We start from the raw sequence: 25,366 nt of genomic DNA on the forward strand, positions 1-25,366 counted from the left end.
AGCAAATTCAGCCTGCAGGTTTAATCTTTGAATCACAATCAAAAGAACGTCAGAGCACTCCACACAACTTCCAGTGGTTTTTGATACTCTTCATACCATGAATGGAGAATTGATCCTTTTAAGGGCGATAATATTAACAATAATGGGTAGCTTTGTACCATCTAACCCTGCTGTCTCCAGGATTACCTCCAATTCTCTGCCCAGGCTCTGCCGGCTCTCCTTCAAGCCTCATTCTACAGCCATAATTTTGCTTTTGTAAGCTAAGAATACTTGTTAGCGACCTCTCTGCAGACAAACTTCAGCAAACAAAAGGCACGTTTTGCTTTTTAGTTGCAGGACCTCACCACTTTGAGCAGATCTCATCCATTGCACACACTTCCAGGCAGTTTTTTCTGGACAAGGGAGACCTTGAAAGGTGTTTTATTTTCTGGCCAATTTTCAAAACAACCCCGTTTCCTTGTATGAAACCTTTGCGAGTAGTGTGTGCACTTTGTGTTTTTATTTCTTTAAAAGTGATTTACTGTTGGAAAACTTCAGAAATGTTACTTTGTCAGCTTGACCAGTCACCCGGCATGATTTTCTTTTCATTTTTTTTCTACCATTAACTTCATACATTTCATTTCAAATCAGCAAGATGAAAGTTTTCAATCATGAAAAAAAGATTGGTTGTGTGCGAACTCTAGAATACCGTGATTACAAACAAGAGTGCTGACTGCTCTATAAAAATGGGAACAAAATGAGATTTTCCTTTGCCGCTTCAGTTGTTAAAATGATATTACACATATATATATGTATGTATATTGTAAGCCAGATGTGCTTCTGTTGGTCTTAAAAAAAAAAAAAACTCTGTCTCGCCTGAAAAAGCTGACGAACGCTTTCTTCACAAAGCACGCTCCGCCGTTTGCACAGCGGGAACCAAAATTGCATGCTTATAAAACTGTAACCCTGTTTGATATTAAGTGGTGGGTTTTTGAGAGGATTGCTTCCCTTCAAAGGAGCATTGTCAGAACAGCTGAATGTGCTGCCTGGCGTGGAAGGCAAGCACCCGGCAGGATTCTCACCTTCTCATGGTAGGTATAGCTCCAGGTCTTCCCATCGGCGAACACCCTGGAGGTGACCCGGCCCTGGCTGTCGTACTCCACCCTCTCGGTGGTCTGCCCCCTCTGCAGGCTGGTCACCTGGCCCGTGGCGGAGTAGGTGAGGTTGACGGACATTAGCTTGCTGCTGGGCACCCAGAGGGCGGGGTGGCCGGCGCTGTCGTAGACGATCTTCAGCAGGAATTTACGGTGGTCGTCGTATATCTTCTCCGTCCGCAATGTCCGGTCGTAGTCCACCGAGAGCAGGTTCCTGCCATTCACCTTCATGCAGGGGGGGTTGGGAGATGACAAAAGCCGCTATCAAAGTCAGTCAGCATGAACGCCCCCCCCGAAAAGCATCACCTTATTGCCTCTCGGTGACCTCCTGTCATTCTAACCACCATTTGCTGTGATTGATTCCCAGAGATGAAACTAAATTAATTTAAAGCATTCTTGATGTGAGTGGAGAGCATTAGATTAACTGTTATTTTAAAGGGTTTTTCATTAAAGTGAGAGACGCTCTGGCATTTGTTCAACCTCTCTGAAATGACACCCCTCAGAACCGGATGAAGGGAAATATCCGTGCAAAGTTTCTCCGAGCACCGGCAGGCATTTGTTTTAAAGATGACAAGCGTTTCAGAAATGGAGGCACAGCAAATCACAGGCTGACCCCCAGCCCAATTTATTTCACATAAGAAAAAGTGCCCTTTTATTGATGTATAGGTAATGCTGGATTCTCTGAGGTTTTGTGTTGCTGGTGACAAAAAGGGAAAAAAAAACACTGCAAAGATATCAACAACATCCTCCTGTTTTTTTTTTTAAAGAACCTGAAGCTTTGCAGACATTGCAGTGTAATTACTTGTAAACAGGCACCAATTTCAGGCTATTTGGTGAGGTAGAAGTGGGATGTTGCTAAATGCTGTAAATCAACATATTAAACATCACATTTGCACACACTTCCATCCAAGTAGGTCTGAGGATAGGCGAGAGTGCTATGCAAATTATAGCAAAGAGGCTGTGCACAAAATAAACACGCCCGATTAGGCACGGGATTCACTTGTTTATGTGTACTGTTTGAGCCTGTCACAGTACACTTCACCAGGCTGCTTTTTTCTAGCAAGTGGAAAAAGTTCAGCGGACACAGAAAAGTGCTGTATATGGTGGTAGTATGGCAGCAGTGTGGTGTAGTGGACTCGCAGGACTCCTTACCGGAAGGTTGCTGGTTCAATTCCCCACTGGGGTACTGCTGTTAAGCAAGGTACTTAACCCACAATTGCCTCAGTCAATATCCAGCTGTATAAATAGACGAAATTGCAAGCTGCTCTGGACAAAAGCATCTGCTAAATGCCAATGTATGTAAGGTAAAACCGCTGTCACTGTAGCCCTGTAGGGGGTTCGATCACGTCTTGTTTGACTGTGAGTGCCAGTATCAGGGAGAGATGGGTGCCTGTAATTCACACAGCACTGTGATGTATGGACACATGAGGCTTCAGTGTCTGCTGCCTTCCTCTTGGGGGCGGTGTGTATGGTGTGGCAGCGTGTCGTGGAGCTCTCAGCAATGTGATAATAATGTATTAGAATAAATGGACTTTCCTCTCCTGCCTGCTAAAACACCAGCAGCCAGACGTTACGGTTTTCCGCTCTGGGGGCGGGCCTCCTCACCCTCAGCTTCCTCCCGAACACGATGACCTTCCCCCTGGTCTGCTCCTTGCGGAAACGCCACTCCACCAGGTTCTGGCCGTTCTCGCCGGGCAGCGTCATGTTCCGCCGGGCCACAGTCGGGTTGGCGGCGCCAGCCAGGATGTGCGGCTCAGTCTGGTAGTGCGTGTCCATCCCGTTGGCGTAGATGACCCTCAGCGAGTTATCGTAGCCCACCTGGTAGCTGTTTCTCAGCTGGTCTGGGAAGGAAACAGGGAAGACGGGTGGGAAGGAAGGGGTTAATTTTACCTACACTGTCATTTTTTTCTTTTGAGAAGTGCTTTTTCTTTTTCCCCTCCCTCAAATTAAAGAAAAGGCTTTCTGCCAGGAAATCTAAAGGGCAAGTCGGATCTTTATGAGAGATCTGGGACAGAATACCAAGGTCAATGTCTTTTCAATTCAGTGACAGGTGCTGTGGATTATGTAAAGGTAACAAAAGCTTGCAAGATCTTTTTTTATTGAATCTATCTTGATGGATGACTCCTTTGGCAGCATTGCATTCATACACATCATTCCTGGAGCCTAAGTGGCTAAGACTCTCAACTGAACCAGACTGCATAAAGGACAGTGCTGTACATCTCTGTGGCTTGATTTCTCCAGTTTTCTAATTTAACCTTTTTTGTGCTTTTTTTTCCTTTTCCCCTTTTATGCAACTCTGTTTTGGAATCAGCAATTGTGTGGTGGGCAGGTCTCACAGCAATGACCTCTGTACGCCAGAACACTGAGGCGAGATGAATGCAGTCCTTTGATACACACAGCCAGCAGCTGTTTTCCCGCACCCCAGCGTACCGAGTGACACGGCGCACTGCAGCGGGAGCGGGCGCTCGTTGGAGGATAGGGCGCTGCTTCGCTGACGTCATCCGAGCGTATCGCGGGCGCCGGGAGAAGCCGAGGAAGCCCGCCGCTGGCGGAAGGGAGCCAATTTGTTGCACCACTGCGAGCCGAAGGGCTCAGCCTGCGCTCGAAGCAAACTTCTTGCCAACCGTGCCACAGGGGACCCCATTATGAACGTTTAACGGCGTTCGTGCCAATTGGAATTGTTATCGAACGTCTCATTGATTAATTATGGTCCGGTTGGCTGTGCTTCATTGCTTGTGCAATCTTGTAATCATGTTTACAGTTGACGCCGTAATCGCTATTGCATCTGACAAGAGCGGGAAACGCGTGCTGGTAATGACTACGGGTTCGCCCCGTGGCACACAAGTCTGAGCCAAAGCCATAGGCACACTGCTCTCTGAACAGAAGCGCTCTGGAGATGTTTACACCACTGCCGGCAGAGCTGTTTATGACTGGCTCCGTTTCACCCTGCCGGCCTCGATTTCGGAGGCCGTCTGCCCCCCGGGCCGGCCGCGGGGGCCTACCTTGCACCAGGGTGTAGAAGGAGTCGACGGACGACAGGTTGGTGGTGATGCTCACGTCCTCCTCCCTCCCGGAGGTCTCGATGTCCACGGTAACGGCCCTGTCCATGTCGCCGTGGAGATTGGTCACCACTCCGGTGGGGAAGGTCACGTTCGTGAGCCGGCCCTCGCTGTCGTAGCTGAAAGAAAGGGGGGGGGGGGGGGGGGTGCTTTATTTGGTTCGGTGTGCAGGCAGGCCAGTCAGACGCAGCAGACAGAGACACTGCAGCGAAGCACTTCTCTGTTCTCACCCTGCTATCATCCCCTGCAGCAGGGATGTGGAAGCCATGCATATTTTATGTTTAAACGCAGCCCTATTTGCATATCTAGTGTTTACACCTGTTATCTAATTCCCGTTTTAACAGAGAAAACGCCAACAATCCTTAGAAAGGAAATATTTGCTCGTTTCAACTCGGTCACACTTAACGAAACTCAACTGGCAAACTCGTGATGCAGAGCAGCTGAGAATTTTCTCACTGACAGCGAACCCGACTGATAACTCGCATATTCATGTGAAATGGTGAGCTGGTGTTTTATGCCTGTTCAACCGTGTTAGAGGTCTCTTTCACAGAGCCATAGGGCAGTGCCTCTCAGCTCGCTTACATATGGAGGCCACTGGCGACTCTTCACAATTTAAATAAAGGTCTTTTTTGCATTTAATAATATAGCACAAAAAGGTAAATTTGTGAAAGCAGAAATCTGCATGGTCTCACCACAGCAACTGATTGAGTATTTGATATTTGAATATCCCGTGGCTCCCATGATAAATCTGAATATTTGAATAATTGCACCCTGCTTTTTTTTCCCCAAGCACCCTGTGAAAACTCCCGCTCCTTCTGTGGAAATAATGACTCATTACAGAAATCTGCATTCACTCACACGTTCCGGGAGAAAAATTAATATCAATGAGTTATGTTATTTTACGTAGGGTTCTCAAGCTCCTTCACGAATACTGATGAGAAAGAAAATATAATTCTGCATTTTTTATTTAAAATGAATTTGAATACTGAGCCAAGTAATCAATTTATCTCCAGGTTAAATATTTTTATACTGATGGTTAATCAATTGAGTATGTAGTTTTGGTCCCACAAGGCACCTATGTGCCTCAAAACGCATCGCGTCTGCTCAGACGGAGCCCATACTCACTCAAAGAAAGTGGTCCACCCAATCTGGATGCTCTTGGTTGCCAGGAGACCACTGCTACCATGGTAAGTGAAAAGGACCAGCTCCTGGCCCTGAGCGGTAAGGGTCTTCAGCCCTCCGTTGGTCCCGATGGTCAGCCAGATCACCTGGTTGTCGGGGGAGACGATGCGGACGGGCATGCGGTTGGGGTCCCTCCGGATGCGGAGGGTGTTCCCGCTGCTGTCTGTCACGGCGGTGATGTCGTTCTCGTTGCTGTAGCTGAAGTTGTACTTGTAGTCGCCGGTGACCAGGCTCATGGTGTACTGGTGTGTCCCGTTGACGTCGAAGACGTACAGCTCCTGAGAGGCGGGCGAGGCCACCTCATAGAAGTTAGCGGAGTTGAGCGGGGGCTTGTTGCGGTAGACGGCGCGGATGCGGATGTTGCCCAGGTCGGCGATGTAGAGGGTGCCGTCAGGCGACACCACCAGGGAGGACGGGGCGTTGAGCTTGGCGTCCTTGGCGTAGCCGTCGCCCGTCTGGTAGCAGTCGCAGTTGGCGTCGTTCTTGCAGTCGCACTCCGATGGTGTGCCCACCAGGTGGGCGATCTCGCCGTCCGTGGACACCTGCCGCACGCGGTTGATCTTCTTCTCGTCCGTCTCGGCGATGTAGAGCACGCCGCTGTAGGAGACGGCGATGGCGCTGGCCGACTCCAGCGTGGTCTGCACCGCCCGCTTGCCCATGGCGTACTCGATCCCGGGCACCTGGCAGTGCATGGGCCGGCCGGCCACGATGCGCACCTGCCTGTTCTCCGTGATCTGCAGCACCACGTTGTTGTCCAGCACGTAGATGGAGTTGTCCATGGGGTTGATGGCCAGATCGGTGGGCCACTCCAGACGAACCTGCAGCGTCAGGGAGAGGGAGGGGGGAAGGGGGGGGAGCGACAGCCTGTGTGAGCGATGCATCCCGACGATGATCACTCGTTCATACCGGCAGTGATCGCTCGGGCCTGACACTGATGAAGAAGGATATTTCACTTCCAAGGCTTAATACATTGTATGCCTCCGCTTGATTCAATCTGCCTGCTGTTGGGTAATTCATTTTATGACTAGATGCTTCCCCGTCGCCCTAAGGAGAGCGGAGACTGGTCCGGGGGAAAAAAACAAAAAATCTCCGTACTGAGCATTCGAGTGCCTTTATTAACTAAACCAGACCTTCCTAATCCTGTTTCTTCTGCTAAAGCCCCGCTGCCTCCGCGTCCGCCCGGTCACCCTGTGCCCATCTAGCAGCTGATTACGCTGAGAGAGATATCCCCTCGGCCCACTTACTCACACTCTACGTGTGGAAAGCACTTACAGGACTGCCAGCTCGGGCTCAAGAGGAACATCAGTCCCTGACCCCTATCAGCTGGGAGCTACCCTGAGCCCGTCTCGTCTTCCAGGGGTGCAGGTTAAAACCGTAATGGCACCTCGCCTTCCATACCTTTCCTATCGGAGCCAGTCAGACTGTGATTCAGGCCCTAAATTATGAATGATGAACCCTGGAACGTTAAGTTCTTGTGACATGAGGTAGATACAAGACGTTCACTCTAACCAAAGTATTAAATCGTCAGGGACAGGTCATGGCCTAGATTTAGCTGCCAAAGTGGTTGTATAACCTTTTTTTCCTCTTTTTTTCTCCCCCCTTTAACTTTATGTATTTTTGAGAGACTTGAGAGAGTTGAGGAACACTCATTTAAGCAGTCATGTCAGTAGAAAGCCCTTTTCTGATGAACTACTGATGCGTCATGTTACAGCAAGGTCCGCAGGGCCTGGGAACACAGAACATCACAGAGGCACAGGCTGTGTTATAGCCTATACAGGAATGCTAGCAGGTATGTGTGTGTGTGTGTGTGGGTGTACTGAGTATATATATCCCTTTCCCACATTAATGCAGTGCAGGCGACAGTTCTGCAGCCTGGATCTACATCTCCATGGTAATTAAATTGGTAACACGCTCTTGTCTTTGTTTGTTTTCGCTTCATTGAATCCCGATATGGCCGTGGCTCTCCTGCCTCGGCCCTGGAGTGCTGACTTATGAGTAAGTCTCGGTCTCCGCTGGGGCCACTTTCTCTCTCTCTGCCTCTGTCTGACGGTGACAGTGCGGAGAGAGGGTCGAGGGAGAAAGGGGGGGAGGTGTGTTTAGGCCCGCCTTTGGGGATTTGGGGTCTGAGTGCTCCCCGCTCACACTCCTGTCTGTGGCATAGAAGGAGCGGAACCGGAGAGAGGCTGTGGTGAGGACACACGGCACCTCACTGGGCGCCCCACACCACACCGCCTCATGGTGGAGACCGCCGCTGAGAGGAGGGCAGCGGACACTGTGGCCTCATACATCACAGTGCTGTGTGAATTACAGGCACCCATCTCTCCCTGATACTGGCACTCACAGTCAAACAAGACGTGATCCAACTCCAACCCACTGGGTCTGCAGTGACAGGGGGTTTACATTGCACACGTTGGCATTTAGCAGACGTTCATCCACTGAGGTGATTCTGGGTTAAGTACCTTGTCCAAGGGTACAGCAGCAATGCCCCAGTGGGGAACAGAACCTGCAAGCTTTCGGTTACGGGCCCTGTTCCTTACCACTATGCTACACTGCCAGTTTAACCCTCAACTTTAGACCACTAAACCACTCTAGAGCTGGCAGGGCTGTTCCTACTCTCACTGTTGTGAGATGGTCCTGTGGACTAAAACCCCTGTTAAAATTGGTGAGGTTGGCCAGCTAGTTACCTAGAATAGTTTGCCTTAAGAGAAAGACTATAAAACAGTGTCCTGCCCATCATGCAGCACTCCCAGACTGTGATACTGACCTTGGATGTAGAACATCAATAACTTCACGGATACTTTCAAAGGAGAGACTGTGATTAGTGATCCCCATTAAGCTGGGATCATGACTGCACCTTTTTATTAGACAGAAGTGGTTTACGCAGTGTAGAGCACTGGTCTTCTCCTGGCCTGATTCTGATCTAGCACCTCCTCTGTTTTCCATTCCACTCTAAATCACCTGTTTCAAAAGGAGTGGAGCTGTTCAGAAGAAGAGAGATTGACATCTTAGTGGTATTAAGGAGCTGTGATTAAAATGCTGTCTGAATGAGGGTGTGTTCCTTGACTGCCAGACCATAAAACAACAGCACATTTTTCAGTTTCAAAGAGACTGGAAATAAATAAAAATGTGGACGTACCTCATCGCCTAAAATAGTTGCCGTAAAAAAGTTAAAGGAAGACCATTTAGTGTTTAGGATGATGTCACCCTCTGTCGAGAACTTCTCACCCTGATGATTTAATGTGATAGAGAAAACAAACACGAGATATAAAGAACCAGGACTGCAAACTGCTGACCCAGAGAATGTGTTTGTGGACTCACACCCAGGTGGGTAGGTAGGCTTCCTCTGCCGGTCAGTAACAGCAGAAAGGGTAGGTACCAGCTGTGGTGGAGGCACCACCAGGTGGCACTGTAACCCTTTCAGGTACTTCTGTGGGGCACCAGTGTTCGAGATGGAAGTAGTACGGCAGACAGTATATACTACTCAAGCACTAACCCTGGATCAGTCTAATCTTTTTCTCAAAATAGCAGCAGTTAGGATTAAGGGTGTTGACGCTCATTCTGGATCAGCGGTTGTGGGCAGAGCACACCTTGGTGCTGAGAGAAGGCAGTTTGGCTGCAAGTCTGAGAGTCACCTGACGGATGTGCATGCTGGTGTCGCAGGTCAAAGGGCGGGCGGAAGTGAGGTCGTTGGATCCCAGCAGGGTGGAAATGATGCCATTCTGGTCCACCTTCCGGATCATTGTCCCATCCACAAAGTAAATGAATCCGTTTTTGTCAACGGCGATCCCTAGGAGGACAGGGAAGTAAAACGGATGTGACAGACTCACGCACACATTACTAGTACAGTATGCATGACGATCTTCCAGATCGGGATGAAGGGTACATGTGTCGAGTTTGGCTTCACATTATTCAGGTCACTGCAAAAGCCTACCGGTTAATAATTCACATTTTGCTTTCTAGTACTGAATTATTTCTCAGACAAGGAAGTGGGGAAGGGTGTGTCATGTAGCTCACATCTCTCTTTTAAGGAGACACGGCTTTCAATGAGTCTGGGCAGGCAGCTGGAAAAACCCGGGGAAAAAGAAAAGACCCTAGCCGCTACTTGTGGGAGGGGGGTGGCGCGGTGGCGGCTTCGACTATTTCAGATATGCTGCAACAGTTGAAAAACATCCAGTTGCCGTGGTTACCACATCCCGCTATAATGGCAGGCTGATGGAGCGGGGACTAAAGGGTCCGTGCTCAGCCCGCTTCACCGGCGGGTCTCTTTTGTTCCACTTAAAGATGCGCATTAACGCAGCCACCGCTTATTATCTGCCTCCTAATCATAACAGCACCATTTAATTCACCCTCCGCTCCAAGGAGAACGAGCCACTTTGGGAATTAAATTAAAACCTGAAGGGAAGAAAAAAAAAAAAAAAGTTGTGCGAGTCTGTTCCGGGGTGACCCCCGCGGCTGTTGCCAGGGCAGATTTGTGAGTAATACTCTCGGAGCGGGGAGGGCATGGGCGTGTCAGGGTAGGCTCTGGATGGAGAGATGGCCTTTTTCGGCAGCTTCTGCGAAAGCCGGGCCAGATGAAAAGTGTCAAACTTGTGTAAAGTCGACTGACCATCTGGGCCGGGGGAAGCATTTGGGCCATCTGGTGATGACTTCCATTCCAAACCCGCCGAAACTGCGGTTTGTAAGGAGCTGGGAGACAGAGCCTTTCCATTTATAAAATAAGAAAAAAGAGGGTGTGAAATCCAGCAAAACTCACAGCTACCACTATCCTGCTCTTCATTACTGGCACCTGGGCCACATATTAAACTCTACTCTTGTCAGTCCCAGAGGTTTTTATAGAAGCTAATACAACACGGTATATGAGTGAGTTGCAGACCCCGCTGCTGCATATGTGTGAACTTCACTGGGGCACTCCATACATAGGCTGCTGCATAATTCTGTTCTTCTGGAAGGAACCCTTGAGCTCTGTGGAGGAATTCTTTCTCCCTTGAAAGCTACATGGAGATAAAAGAAAATAATATAACTTCATGCACTGTGTAAAGATCTCATTTTAGGCAGTATATTAACAGGGAAGTACTGTCCTTTCATCTTTTTCCCTTCCCTGATGAAACCGGCATTTTGTTTCATTGTGGAACAGACAATCTATCACAATACCTATTCTATTGGCAGGTGCACTGTGATGTCAGTTCTCTTTGGCGGATCTATATTATGTCGGTTCGACAGGCTCAGGAAAACAGCCCCTCCTCTGCCCCACACACACCTGCAGTATCTGCCTCCGGCCAGAGAGGGGTGGAATCAAGTGATGAATGTGCCACAACGAATGGTCAGATAAAGCAGAGTGAGCAAGGACTGCAAGTTCCATTTCAGTGGGGGGGGATGTTTCGTACCTTTGGGGCCCATGAGCAGGGCCTCAGTGGCTTTGCCCCCATCCCCGCAGCGGGCCTCGTCGAAGGGCAGGCACTGCTCGCCCGTCCCGGCCACCACCTCTGTGTTCTGCAGCAGGTCCTTGGCGCCCGTCAGGGATTTGGGCTGGTAGATCCTGCGGGAGTTGGTGTCGGAGACGTAGAGCTGGCCCGTGACCGGGTCGGTGGCCAGGTAATACCTGTGCGCTGGGTTGTTGCTGTAGAGAGGGGTAAAAGGGGGGACACTGTGACGACTCCGGAAATGGCCCTCGTTTCCACGGGGACACGATCAGCGGGTTTGCCATTCCGCTATTTAAAGGGACACTCACTTGTGCGAATGAACACTACTGACAGCGATGATGGTCAACAGCACATTTGATGGAAGGAAAAAAAATCACAACAGCTTGAACACCAGGACACTGACCGCGGCCGTAATGATGGCAGAATCTAAACAGAGACGAGTCTGCAATCGTATCCTGAGAGGCAGACAGAGAAGAAAGGCCCTCAACAGCGAAGAGCCTCTGTCAAAGTGAATGTAACAGAATATGACTGGGATTCATTATCGGGTGGCGCGGCATTAATGATGCCTTCAAAACTGTCAGTTTGTGTCAGTCATTATCAGCTCCTGGTGAGTATGTGCCTTTGGAAACACAGGAGTGATACGCTTATGTTAATGAGAGTCGTCAACTGATCATTGGGCCATGTTTATTTGCCTCTTATTAAAGCTGCTAAAAATATTGCGCTGACACCCCGCAAACTCGCCCGCATGTAGGGCTCTTTCAGACGTCGAGAACTACCAGAGAAACAAATCAGTCAAAAAAAAAGGAAAAAAGAAAGGGAAAAAAACACAATGTTTTGAGGCACTTCAAGTCCGCAACAAGTGCGCCGTGGTCACTGACAGCCTGCATTTCGGAAAGGGTTCACTGCTGTCAACTCAAGCCAAAAATTACATTAATGAAAGCTCAGACATGAGCCTTAAGACAAAAGCAAACATAAATCAAACTGCAAAAATTATTGAATATTTTTTCCGAAACTCTTTTATATCATACATAAAAAAAAAAACAGCTTCTTGTAGCTGAAGGCAAAAGCCGCTGAATTCTTAAAAGCAAATGAGACAAAATGAATAAACCATGAAACAAAAGCAATATAACACCCCCAAAAAACTATAGAAATGATCTAAAATGACAATAACAAGACGCCATACTAGGAAGCAGTAAAGACAGCTTCATTAAAGGAGGCTGAGGCTTGAGGTCAATAGTCACTAATGATTATGAGACTGTGTAGTGCATTAGTCAATATCAGTCGGTTTTACGACACTTACAGATGGAGCGAAATGTCTGGAAACTTGTTAAAATGATCATTCCAGACACTGCGCTTTATTAAGTATTAACCAGCCAAGAAATCTTGCACATGAATGGTTCAGTGCATTACAGTTGCTCTAAAGTATTAAAACATGATTACAAAAAGGACTGTTTTTCTTGGCTAACACCTAAAGCCCCTCTGTATTGTTCTGCTGTCATACGACATGCGATATGTTGGATGCTAATCCAGGGGGAAGGGGCAAGGTGGGGAGGGGGGTAAATCTAGGGAATTTTCATTTGTAGACTGGGACGTTTTGAATGCCTGAATGACCAGAGAGCATAAGTAGACAAAAAACTGTGCATGGTGTGCACCACCCAAAGAGTACGACAGTAAAAGGGTTCAGGCATGTTGCCAGTCAAAAGAATCTCCCCTTTTTAAAGCTGGAGTGTCAGGTCATTGTTCATTCCTCAGACGTCCATGCCTTCGTCTACATTTTCTAAAAGTCCTGGGCTGTCTCACACAGCTGTGACACTCGGCTCACAGGGGTGATGCCAGACCCCGGGATAGAGATGTTGGACACCTTCTATTCTTGGGATGTAATAAACCTCATCTGTCCTGCTTTCCTGGTGATATCTCGCTGAATCTGTCTGTCTTTTTATAGAAACCAGCCACAAAATGAAAGTGACACAAAGGAATACGAATAAACACTCCCTGAACACAAAAAAGAAATGTCCTACATGACAGGATAATTTGATAAGGGATTCTCTGGGATTTAGACAATTTACTGTGGGATTTTTTTCTCAGTCTTACGGGCCTTTCCTTTTGTGAAGACAAGCAAGAATGACCACAGACTAGCTGTCACACTTTATAGACATGCAGACACTTATAAAACACAAGACTCCCATACAGACAGTAATACACCAGGTCTTACCTATGTCTGAAATCTTTATTTCTTAGAGGATTGCAAGCGGAGAGAGAGAGAGACAGAACAGTGTGAATTAAAGACACAAAGAGGACATGCAAAAATACAGCAGACAGTGAAGATCTGTGAGAAAGAAGGAGAGAAGTGAGAGGTTTCCCCCCTATTCAGAGCGGCAGGGAATCTTCCTGGCAATAATTCTTAAACTGTGGGAAAGGTACAAATTTTACACATGGGAGTTCATGGCCACATTAGATCACTGCTTATGCTTAGGTTAACAGGCTCATAATGGGTTATTGATTGTGTCACGGACAATAAAAACGCATTCCTTAAATTGCTCCCTTAACATGCGCACACTGTATTTCAAGGCAGCTGAGACTGCTGCTGATCTTGAGCAAGGTTACTGGTGTGTTTTTCATTTATTTTGTTTGTTTTTTAATGAGTGCTTTAATTAGCAGAGCTTAAGCGTACACAAAAGCAATCATCGAACCACACACGCACACACACACACCTTTCTGTGTGCTGGCGAGATGTATGCAAGGCATTTCAGTTCAGCAGAGAAATACAGCTTTGCGCTGAGATCCAAACAGAGGGAAAATTTATGATTGTTTTTCCCCAAATGTAGATTAGCGACTCAAGCAAGGCTTTATGTCACACGCACCTGTGAGCTTCCAGGCTGAAAATGTGCTCTGCCAGTGTGCGTGCCACACACCTGTTTCTGCTAAGAGTCTGTTAAGAGTGAATGATGCTGCAATTGGGAATAAATAGGTTTGGGAGTGAAATGATTTGTCTGTGACAATTTAGCGAGGACTGTGTTGCCTTTAAAAATGTATTCTATTTTAATATGATAATATTTATTCTGAAGATGTTCTCATTATCTGGGTCAACCTGTGATGTGTTAGGAAACTGTGATGACAGATACAATGTCAAGAGCATTTTTTAAGAACAATTTTAAGAACAAATAGCATGATATTGCAATAAATTAAACGGCACATTACCAGGCAATTAAAACCGTTAATTTTTTTTTAATAAACCTACATTGGTAGCAACAACAAGTTAATCGTTTTCTGCGGTATCTGTGCCACTGCTTTGGAGTGGCACGCTCCACTGGCCTGAACACAATGCCCAAAGCTTAGCTGGATGGCTTTGATGTGCGCAAGCCGAGTGAATGACTCTGTGAATCTCTGGGGCTTAAAGCTTTGTGAAAACCAGCTGAGGATGAAGACAAAGGGAAAGAGAATACCAATTAATAACCATGCATTAGAGAGCAATCAGGGAAAAAAAAAAAAACAAAACCAAAGTGCTGGTGTTGGTTCCACCTGTGCTTTGTCCTGTCACCAGAGCCCTGAGATTCAGCGCTGGACCATTCCTTCCTCCGAAGAGGACGAAAAGCTCTCACCCTCTCCCTTCCCAAAGGAAAAAGGTAGTGCTGAAGATCCAGCTTTTTGACATCCAGCAAACCAATCAACCAACGGTCAACCAATCAACCAATCATCTGATCAACCAAGCAATCAGCCCACAGCACGGGTGTGTCGGGGACCCTGGACCTACCTCAGCTCCATGACGCTGGTGACGTTCCCCGAGGGGAAAATGCGCCGGACGTAGTTGAAGTCGCCCACGAAGAGGCTGCCGTCGATGCCGCAGGCCAGGGCCACCGGAGCCAGCAGCTTGTTGCCATCGGCCTGGCCATTGCAGCTGGGGCAGGAGATGCTGCGGCGCCGGCCGTTCCCCATGATGGTGCCGATCACCGGCGGCTGCAGCGAGATGAACTGGTTCTCCCCGTTCCCCTTGTACAGGATCCCTGGGGAGGACCACATGACCACAGGACTTGCGTCAGGCAAGGATGCTCTAGTGCATCATTTGGGTGGGAAAAGCAGTGTACCATAATAGTAAGGAATTAGGGTTAGGGAGCTGTATCGCATTGTTTGGCGGGAAAAACAGTGTAGCATAGTAGTAAGGAGCAGGGCTCAAAACCAAAAGGTTGCTGGATCCATTCCCCATTTGGGCACTGCTGCTGTAACCTTGGGCAAGGAACTTGACCCAGAATCCAGCTGTGCAAATGGATAAAATTGCAACCTATGTCACTGGATAATCTGCTAAATGAAAAATAATGTAACGAAAAATTAAGAGGGTGATTCAATCAAAGAGAGCCGTGCAGGTCAGGGCTTAACTTTCAAAAAGAGTTTTAAGGCTGTGTTGGTTTTCTGTACTTAAGGAGATAACATTCGCACACCTGGAAAAACTGCTTAAGGAGCATTTCTGAAAATAACGATGTTTAAATGAGAATGAAATTGTTTCAAGCTTACAAAACGTTTTGGTGTATTTCAGCTTTGAGATAAATGCTATCAATGACTGAATTTTTTTTATTAACAGTTAAGGCCACATGACTTTTCTCTTTGATTGAATCACCCCTTAAGCAACGATAAAAAAAGCACAAACGAACAAACTGTGCTGTACTTTATTAACGTTTCAGAAAAGATCATTAATTTGGCTTTGAATGTTACTTTCTCACATGACTTTCTACTTCTGAAAATGTGATCAAAGAAACTGGGGGGTTTAAATCCTTTTAAACACTGCTCCTTTTGTAATGAACAAATTTATTAATGCTAATTTATTCCTTTTCATTGTTGAGTTTATCTTGAAAGTGAAGTGCCCCAAAATTGTTTGAATATTTACAAAGCATTTATTTTTACTAAAATTTGAGGGAAAAACCTCAGCTGAACCACTGATTTTCTCCAACACAAAAAGATGTTTTGTCATTTAATTTTTCAAAAATCAACCAGCAACATATTTGGTAAAATACAAACAGAATAAATCAAATGCCAAAAAACACAACTAATAATAATAATAATAATAATAATAATAATAATAACAATAACAATAATAATTCTTATTAATTATTGTTATTGTTGTTTTGATATTATTATTACAATTAAAATATAATAATTATAATAAACAATACTACTAATAATAATTTGTAGTGCATATGTAGTCACAGTATTCATTTCTATTGATTTTTCTTTAAGGGTTTAAATTGAAATAAGGTCATTTAAATTCAGAAAAATTACAATAAAAGCGACCAGTTTATCACACTATAAAACCTGTGAAGGCCTGTAGTGCAAAACCTGCAATTACTTCTTGTGTTGCTTATCCAAAGTGAGTGCATATATCGCACTCAAATCCCTATGGTGGGTAGCCACAAAGCGTGAGCTCATTTTGAAAACATTCAGGAGACAGCACCAAACTGCTTTGCTCCTAATAACGCGGCTAGATTTGCGTCAGCTTCGGCTGATGATTGATGGCTTCTTTAAACAGGCCTTTGCTGAGTGTTGTGCTGTCACGGGAGCCCTGGTCTCCTGTCCGTCCCCACTGTTTCCTGGGAGGCTGGTTCCCGTCTGCGTTCCCTTGCTGAAGGTGAATTGGGATTGTGCCAGACAGAAAGGGAGGGGTTTGGGGGGGGGGGGGTGGGTAAGGTACTGTGGGGGTCACCTTGAGGAATTTTAACTGCACCGCTGAGAAAAGCCTTTGTGATTACCCCGGGCTTGATCTGCAACCGGGGCCTAAACCAAATCAACTTTTTCACCCACCGGCTAATCACAAATTACAAGCCGATACTTTAATGCATGGCTTTTGATGGATGTTGGGAGCGGGCGAGGACGAGGCAAATGCCACAGGCAGTGGATTTGTAGTTTTTGATGAGCGGTGAGATGCCAAGATTTAGATTTGATGTAAGAGCTGGGGGTTAAAATGCAGCCTAAGGACGTGGTGTAAAAGGTTTTGATTGCGTCTGAAAACCCCCTTGATTAAAGATGTTGAAGCCTAATGGTAATGTTTTCTGCATGTTGGCTGAATCATAGGAGCCGATTCATCCCACAGCAAAGCTTTTTACCATAAAAAACCGTGACATTCAAGACGGAATTACTTTTTTTTCCTGTTTCCAGCGCATTCTTTTTTTAAAAAAAATTAATTCGGCCTTAAATTTTTTTTTCAGGTGAGGCTTTGTTGAAGATCACCCTCCATAGCAAATGAATACATATGGAGTCTTTCAGGTGCAAATGAAATGCAGGTGATAAGAAAATAACAGGCAGAGTTTAAAATGGTTTAAACCGGAAGGTTACCTATCTATTATGTTTAAAACTGCAACTTCAGTACATCATGTTGGAGACTATGTGCCTCACAAACATAAATGGCAAAAATCTAAGGAAAAAAAATCCTATAGCTCAGAGATGAAGAATTACAATCCTGAAGAGCTAGAGGAATAGAACTGCGCACCTCTGTTCAAGTCTTCACCAGATGGCTTCTCAATTTCAAAATAATGCTTCTACACTAATTAAATTTGACAAACAATTTTCTTGATACAGATGTTCAATGGTACTCTAATGTACTTGGTATACTATATACACATTGTGCACTTTTGTGTATAATGTTTGCATCTGTGATGCAAGAAAACTTTGAGCACTGAAAATGCCACAGAGATTTAAAGAGATAAGATTTATTTCAAAATAATTGAAGAGGTTTATTCCCTCAGAAGCAGGCAAAGAAATTCAAATGTTTGTTCCCTGATAAGAAGAAAATAAATGTTTTGACGTGGTTATTTCTGTGGAGAGATGTATGACAGGATTTTTCAGAAATAATGTGCACAACCTATCAGTCATTCACAATCTGCTGACTAACAGGTGATAGCAACAATGTGGTCCAAATGAATGCTTACGCCAAACAACTGTCTCTTCTACTGTAGGCTTGCAAAACCACTTTTTTCCCCTCAAAATTACAGCTGCCTCGTCAGGCTCGAGAACGAGAGACAAAAACGAGCCAAACTTTTGGCAAACCAAAACAATTATTATTTTTTTTTTTTTTTACCATATCGCCCCCAGAACCGTTAGAGTCGTTATGGATAAACATAAAAGTAGTGGGAAAAATATAACTTGTTTTTTGGGGCTTCAAAGAAGGACTTCAAAGGCTGAATACACACTGTGAGTGTTAAATTATTCACATTCAGCAACATGTTAGAATTTGGAAGGCTGGCTCTGTGCTAATTACTACAAAGATCAATGACGCCATCTAAGGCCTCTGTGAGAGTCGGGCTGACACCCCGGGTCCTGCTTTCTCCGTAGGTGACCGTAAATCGCGGCATACGGTGATGCATACTCACCGCACCAATGCTCTTGTTCATTTCATTGATTAACTGTTTGAGGGAGGGTTTCGGAAAGGGAGAGCCGGTCTGGGGAGACAGGGAAAGCTTCCGCCAACGCTTTTTTTTTCGCGATCTGGAGCTGTACGCACGGCTCTGGTAATGAAGACAGATTGGTCCCAGAAAGGGGCTTCCCGCGCGCCGCGTGCCCCGCAAAAACACACGACAGCTCCCGACTTCAATCTGAGCGGATTAAGCGAGTCTGTCTCCCAGGCCGCGGAGCGGGCGCCCTTCACCGCCGCGTCTGATTGGAAGCATTAACAGTTTGCCCAGCGAACCGGGGCGATGCCGGGTGACGTTAACGGAGGAAACTCCCGCCGAGGCTTCGACCGAACGAAATGAAACCCCCGTGACAACAGGGCGGTACGAGAGAAATCTACACTGCCATTCGTGGCAGGGAAGAGTCTTCATTCAAAGGCTGTGCGACACTTGGGAGAGAGCGGAGGGGGGCGAGTGGGATTGAAATAAGTTGTCTGGAGAGCATGAGCAGGGAGCCCAGCCCGTTTGGGCTCTGTTAAATTTTTTCTCACGGTTTAGAGCTTGCGGGTCACCGTTCTCCCTGTCCCCCTGGTTTAGGGAAATGGCATTGTGGGCGGGGAGGTGTGTGTGTGTGTGTGCGTGTGTGTGTGTGTGTATGTATGTGGGGAGGGGGGTGGTGTCACGGTAGACTAATGCATCACTGTCTCACCTCTGCCGTGCTGGTCCTCTATCTGACACTGGCAATATTAATGAGGAGGGCTGGGTGCACTCCCTCCAACACGGATATGTGCATACACACACACACACACACACACACACACCATCCTATCGGTTAAAGCTGGCGTGCCACCACCGTGCGCACGCCAGTGGATTAGGGCAGACCACAGTGAAAAACTCTACATTTTGACAGCATGAGTGGACTCCCATGACAAAGTGACTCTGACCTAAAGGAAGACGCTCACAGACTTTTACAGACAGGTGAGTCAGGAGGACGACTTTGTGCCTCTGTACGCATTAGGCTGTCTTCCGCTGGTTGATTTACTGACTCCTGAACGATGATGGGTGTGGCTCTTTTCAAGTGAGAGCACTGGCATCGTGTGCTGGCTAACAGTGAAATCAGTTCTTTCATTGCACGGGTCACATGTCTCCTTTCCTTTGTTTTTTTACCCCTTCTTTTCCCTTTTGCAAAGTGTGCTAAGCAGCTTTTTTCATAAACATTCCATAAAATTGCAAACACTTTCTAACACGTCTAAAGCTAATTTAAATAATGAGCCAACGCACTCAATGGTGCATGGCGAGAGAAAGAGAGAGAGGAAAAAACATACTCAAAGCTAGGAGAGGAAGGCTCCAACACTGAAGGCAGTGAATGAGATTTAAACCAGGGGACAAACACAGACTGGACCTAGCGCCTGCTTACTATGCTTTTGTATGTGTGTAGTCTCTCTCTCTCCCACCTGTGAAGAGGGAAAACATTATAGGCCCACAACCATGAGAGCGGTAGTGAAAAATCCATCAGAAGCTGAGAGAGGGAAAAGGAGGCCTCCTTCACCAGCGAAATATCTGGGGTGCCATTTCCCTCCATTACAGGACACCTGCTGGGATTCCGATCCGCGGCTCTCCTTTCTGCTGATTGTGCTCCGTGCCCCACGAATATCTGAATAAAACCGATAGGAGACATAAAAGGGAGAGAAGCAGGCTTCGGGCGCGCTTTGCGGCTGCGCTAGCCAACATCAGAGAGGAAGAGTAATGAAGAGCAGGCGTGACTTCAGACAAAATGAGCGGGGGCGGAGGCGCCGCAGTCAGATTACACGCTGCCGTCCAATCACAGACGAGTCCTGTCACGCTGCCGTCAAATCACGGATGAGGCCTGCTGTCCAACCACCGACGAAGCCCGTCACGCTGCTGTCCAATCACGAGATGAGCCCTGTCTCATGGGAATTTCTCATATCACATTTTTTTTCCCCGAAACTACCGGTTCAACATGCGAGGGCGAGTGCTCAACCCTCCCCTCCTCTGAGGAAATCTCACGCTCGCTTGGAAAGGACTGCCTCAGGAGTGAGGGAGGGAGAACAGCAGGCCTTTTCTGATTGGACTGTGGCAGACCAGGCCTGCTGGAAAGGGGAAGCGGTGTGGATCAACAGAAAATGTTTCCTGAAAGATTACAACCGCCGCTTGTGCTTCATGTTATAATCTCCCCCACGCCGGACAATCTGCAGCACAGGGGGATGGGGGACAATAACAGCCATGGCTGCTGGCCAGCCTGAGCCATGCTTTATACACGCTTTCTGGGCAAGTCCCAGAAATGGGCCACAAACAGGCTGCTGCTCTCAGGTCAACAGGCAGCCAGCACCTCTTGCTCTCACTCATCTATTGGGAGCTAAATTGAGGACACGAAAAAACGAAAAGTCACCACAGACCGTGTGGGCTGGAGCACGTTTGCGTGAAAATCAGGAAGAGTGACAAAGAAGCTGAAGGGATGACACCGTTCAGTGTCCATCGTCCTGATTGAAGTGATTTAGCGGTGATTACCACAGAAGTAGTCGTGATTGTTGTTTGTCTTTCAGCTAAAAAAAAAACCACTCACACACACACGCACAGAGTTTGAGAGATATTCATCAAACCATGCTGAGTTCTGATTAAACTATTACGCAATTGAAATAAATACGGAATTGTAAATGAAAATTTAGAGACAAGCAATACATGAACGAACACCTTAATTTTAGTCAGCCAGTGAGATTAAGGAAAGGAGACAGACACAGGCTGGCAGAGTGACAGGACTGGTGGATGATCTCTGAGCATGCACCAATGGCAGAAACCGTTACTGGCTTTGGAACAGCGTTTAGACCATGCGCCGGTTTGAGGTTGTGTGGGATGTAAGGTTTCCTACGGTGAGCAGAATGAGCTGCTGGGAAAAGGTAACACTGAAGAGAAAAGTACAGCTATGTCATGTTCCTGATAAAGACAAAGGATCTGATTCCTAAGATTGCAAAATATGATGCAAAAAATAATAAACAGAATGTATATTAAAACAAAAAACTGCAGATGGTAAAAATTTACCATAAAATATATGGTCAAGTCACATGATTAAAATATATGCAATGTATGTGTATAGTTGCATTTAAAAAAATAGCAGAAATGTGCATATTGGTATAATACCATATAACCATTGATATATGTGGTAATATGACAATAATGTAATGTAATATATTTTTAGATTTTTGGATGCTGAATTTGAAGGATGCCATAGATAACAGGCAAACACTGTTTTTACAACACTCTGGTTCAAAGCCATCTGCGGCTGCGACACTGTTTTCATCTCTATTTCAAGGGGAGGCTGAAGATGATCTTCTCACTGAAGCCCCTGGTTGAGCGTGCTGTCTTGCTTGCCCTCTGGCTAAAACGCCTGTTTGAAGAGCGCGATTTGTACCTTGCTGATGCTCCTCTAATGCCACTCCTGCGTGTATGGCGCGTCACAACACCGAATACACCCCGTACTTCACCTGCGAGTGTATTTAAACCCGCATATATATCCGTGTACTCGCCCGGTTTCATGAATATTTAACTTAATGCCGTATTTCTCTGGCCTTTTTATCAGCCCCTGTTCGGGAACAGAGCTCCCACTTATAGTATTATTTCTGTGGGAAAATGAGATTAAATTCGGGATAATCTGTTTTACAGTGTGGATTCCAGTGACACGCTGTGACGTCAAAGCAGACACCGGCTGTGTGTGCATGAAAGGACAGGTAGGACAGCAGAGAGTAGAGATCAGACCCCAGGGTCTGACAAAACATGGCAACTACTTAAACCACCATGAAAGGATAAGTAATATATGTTCGAGTGAGGCAGTCACAAAGATACAACCACAATATGGTGCCCTGTTTCTAAACCCTGGTCTCTGAGGACCAAGGACATGTATGCCAGTTTTTGTTATCACCCGGCTCTCAGTTAATTAGGTTTGATCGAGCCATTAATTGAATATTGATCTTGTTATGACATTACTTAAAGTATCTGCTGTTTTTTTTACAGACAGGGGTTGTTGGAAATGTCAGGTCTAACAGCGTACTAAAAGTAAGGTTTCTCTGAATTATTTCAACTCCTTTGGACACCTTTAATACGTAATACCTAAAAGAAATAGTCCGCTTAATATATTAAGGCTAATTCAATGTATCTAGATTAAATAATTGCATTACAAACTGTGCTTAACTGAGACAACTGCATCAAATTTGTTCATGGGGGAGATATTTGGAAAAATGTAATTTTTTTCTTCATATAACCACAGAAACATATAAAAAGCAAATAATTTGGAGATGACTTATAAAGACTTACTGTAAAGTCTAACTGCTCAATCAAACCTAATTGTCTGAGAGCTCAGCTGGAATGAGATTTGGTGTACATGGCGGGTGCATAGGACCAAGCTTGAGAAACACAAATCTCATGTGTTTACTGTGTCAACTGGATCACTAAACTGTGTAAAAAGGGTGTTTAAGCATTTATATTTTTGATATACACAGACATATACCTATGACCTGTCATAGCACACGAAAGGAAGATACCCCATCAAAAAAAGAAGATTTTTTTGGTAGAGGATATGGCATATAACTAAAATATTAAGCAATCACTTTTTTCATGAACTACACGAACTGCTAACCTGTCCAATGATGCTAGGCTGAATTGTTAAAACACTCATGTTTAGTGCACGAAAATTAACATTAAAATGTTGCCACTGTGTCCTGCACATACAGTTTTCAGTTACACACTTAATGTATTAATGCATAGCGTCCCCATTCCACCTAAAAAGCACAGAATCTTGCATTTTACAGTGTTGTACACACACACAGCTGTATACACATACAATGGTGCCCCTGCACCCCACCCCTGTTTGGTTTGATCCATAGGGCTTTGAGGGGTGAAATAAGAGGTTTGGGGGGCTGGAGTCCCCTGCGCGGGAATGCAGGAGAGCACTGTACTCACTGCCAGTCTGTTAGAGCTGGCTCCGTAATAGAGCGTGATTGCATTTGGACATGATGGAGTAATGGCACCCGTCGCCTCGGAGACACACAGAGGGCAAGCACTGGCGGGAGAAGTTATTGTGTTTAATGGAGGGGGGAAGCTCAAAAAATCGAAGCGAGAGGCCATTCCGCGGTGTAGAGGCGGTATGACAGCCGAGCATGCTGGGATTGCATTCGGCGAGAAGGATCCTTACTTACTGCTAAGAGACTGGGCACTGGGTAGAGGGGGAGGGGGCAAAATGGAATGAAAAAAAGTGAGAGTGGGATGGGGCTGGGGGGGGGGGGGGGGGTTAGTGCACAGCTGAATCGCAGGCCTGACCGGTTTCAGTTCAATGAGCTCTGAGATTAAAGCTCCGCAAAATCCCCCCAGACAACTGGCACTAAGCCGGAGAAGCAAAAGGGGGCTTAGAGTCACTCAAGACAGGGCTCGCTGAAAACACAGGCCCGGGCCTGGCCCCTAATAGCCCGGCTGAGGACTATTGGTCCCGACAACCGGATGTGTAATTATATGTTTATCAGCTTTGTCCCTTTCGTTCTGGGCCACAAACCCCGTGTGCACGTTTTACGATGGGCGTGTATGAGGCGATGGGGCTTTCGGGGGATGGGGGTTGTTACAGTCGAGTACACTCTTGGATCTTTCTTGCCAGCGCTTCCCCATTCGCTGCCAGCCACCGACCCCCAGACAGCTGAGCGCTGCGATTGGTGCGAATCCGGAATTCCTGCCAGTCAGCACCTCGTGTTATTGCACCTCATTTGTACCGTCATTACTCTGAGAGATTGGCCCTTCTCGACTCTCCCATTATCTCTGACTGGGGATGGCGGGACGATATTTCATCTTCATTGGAATATTTCGCCGCTGCGTTTCGAGGGCCCTCCGGTGAGGCCGCCTGTCAGCGTTGGCGTCAAGCCCCCCCACCCCCCGTTACGAATGAAGTTTTCTGCCTCATCCGGCCTGCCATTACAACTAATCATTCGCTTCATCCAATTAGACATGCGTCACTTTCAGACGTCTCTGGCCGATCCAATTTAAATCTTGGACCAATTCACTGTGTGCCTTCTAAACGTCCCTTATCTAGAGTCTGTGTTTTTTTTTGGGGGGGGGGGGGGGGGGGGTGATGTTTTGGCTGTCTTAACATTTTGGTGATATTTAATCTTAATGTGCTCTGTCTTGCACAAGATGGATACTGATGACTTCTTACAGTACCCATTTACTTGCGTTTTCTCCTGTTACACAAAGACATTTCTTTTTTTTTCTACCTTCAAATACTTCTGAACCAATGATGACATGGTCTCCTCACAGTGCTTTCCCCTTCAGAATGTCATAAGGTTTAAGGCAAACACTTATTAGAATGTACACGGAAAATTGGGCGCAATTACACCTACTTTTTCATGGCATACAGAAAACAGGCAATGCTGTGTATTACAGTTAGGAAATACATTCAGGCCTCAAATGAAACAGTCGTCATCATACCGTTCTGGACGTCCAACACGTGGTGCTTATCCAGCGTCCAGCCGCCCATGTTCGACGCGTCCAGCTCATATCCTTGCAGAATGGCCGTCCTTTTCTCCCAGAGAATCAGATCCAGGCAAGATTCATATTCAAACCCCACAGACACTACAAGGAGGAAGGAGAGTGCAAGTCAGGACAGCGGCCGCAGAAGGACTCCGGCGCTTTGCTTCGCGATGTGATGAGACTGCCCAACCCCTTAGAAAACTTGAGTGACTTTCTCCATAACTTTCCGAATCCGATAACGATCTCCGACAGCCTCCTCCTCCTGCAAATCTTTTTAGCTTCATATCTGTCCTCGGCCGATCACATTATGAGAGTGACCTCATAACCTGGAGAATCAATAAACGTGCTCGGATGCAGCTAGTGAAATTACTGCGTGTAATGCAATTGGAATCGAGGCTGGATGTGGGCAAAGTGGCACTTTAACCTCGGGTATATAATGCCCTGCTTCCTGTTTCCACTGCATCTATTAGATCCATTTATATATTCCCCATTAAAGAATGTCTGTTACGCTCTGCGTTTTTGACGTTTCAAGTTTATTTGTCTTTTCTCACACACGCGTATTTCCTTTCACGTTCAGAGCTAAAAATAACACGTTCTGCTGTCTGCTGCGGAGAAAGTTTCAACCAAAACAGCCTTCGTGCCTCAGTTTGCGCTGCCAAGTACTTTCTTGCTTATTGTTA

General features: G+C 46.3%; 1 protein-coding gene across 14 annotated transcripts in view; it reads right to left on the reverse strand.

Moving 5' to 3' along the window:
* The window catches only part of tenm3 (teneurin transmembrane protein 3), a 258,447-nt gene that overhangs the window by 7,668 nt on the left and 225,413 nt on the right, over window positions 1–25,366 (reverse strand). For 11 of the 14 annotated variants that reach the window (XM_036516752.1, XM_036516762.1, XM_036516761.1 and 8 more), the window contains 9 exons: window positions 24,645–24,788; window positions 14,546–14,795; window positions 13,007–13,027; window positions 10,759–10,991; window positions 9,007–9,161; window positions 5,318–6,192; window positions 4,136–4,311; window positions 2,739–2,974; window positions 1,062–1,358 (listed from right to left, as the gene is read on the reverse strand). In XM_036516752.1, coding sequence (XP_036372645.1) covers window positions 1,062–1,358; window positions 2,739–2,974; window positions 4,136–4,311; window positions 5,318–6,192; window positions 9,007–9,161; window positions 10,759–10,991; window positions 13,007–13,027; window positions 14,546–14,795; window positions 24,645–24,788 — 2,387 coding nt within the window. The remainder of the gene's footprint in view (window positions 1–1,061; window positions 1,359–2,738; window positions 2,975–4,135; window positions 4,312–5,317; window positions 6,193–9,006; window positions 9,162–10,758; window positions 10,992–13,006; window positions 13,028–14,545; window positions 14,796–24,644; window positions 24,789–25,366) is intronic. The other 3 variants (XM_036516759.1, XM_036516756.1, XM_036516763.1) reach the window with 1 other exon arrangement.

Source organism: Megalops cyprinoides, chromosome 22, assembly GCF_013368585.1.
Source record: "Megalops cyprinoides isolate fMegCyp1 chromosome 22, fMegCyp1.pri, whole genome shotgun sequence".
NCBI lineage: Eukaryota > Metazoa > Chordata > Actinopteri > Elopiformes > Megalopidae > Megalops > Megalops cyprinoides.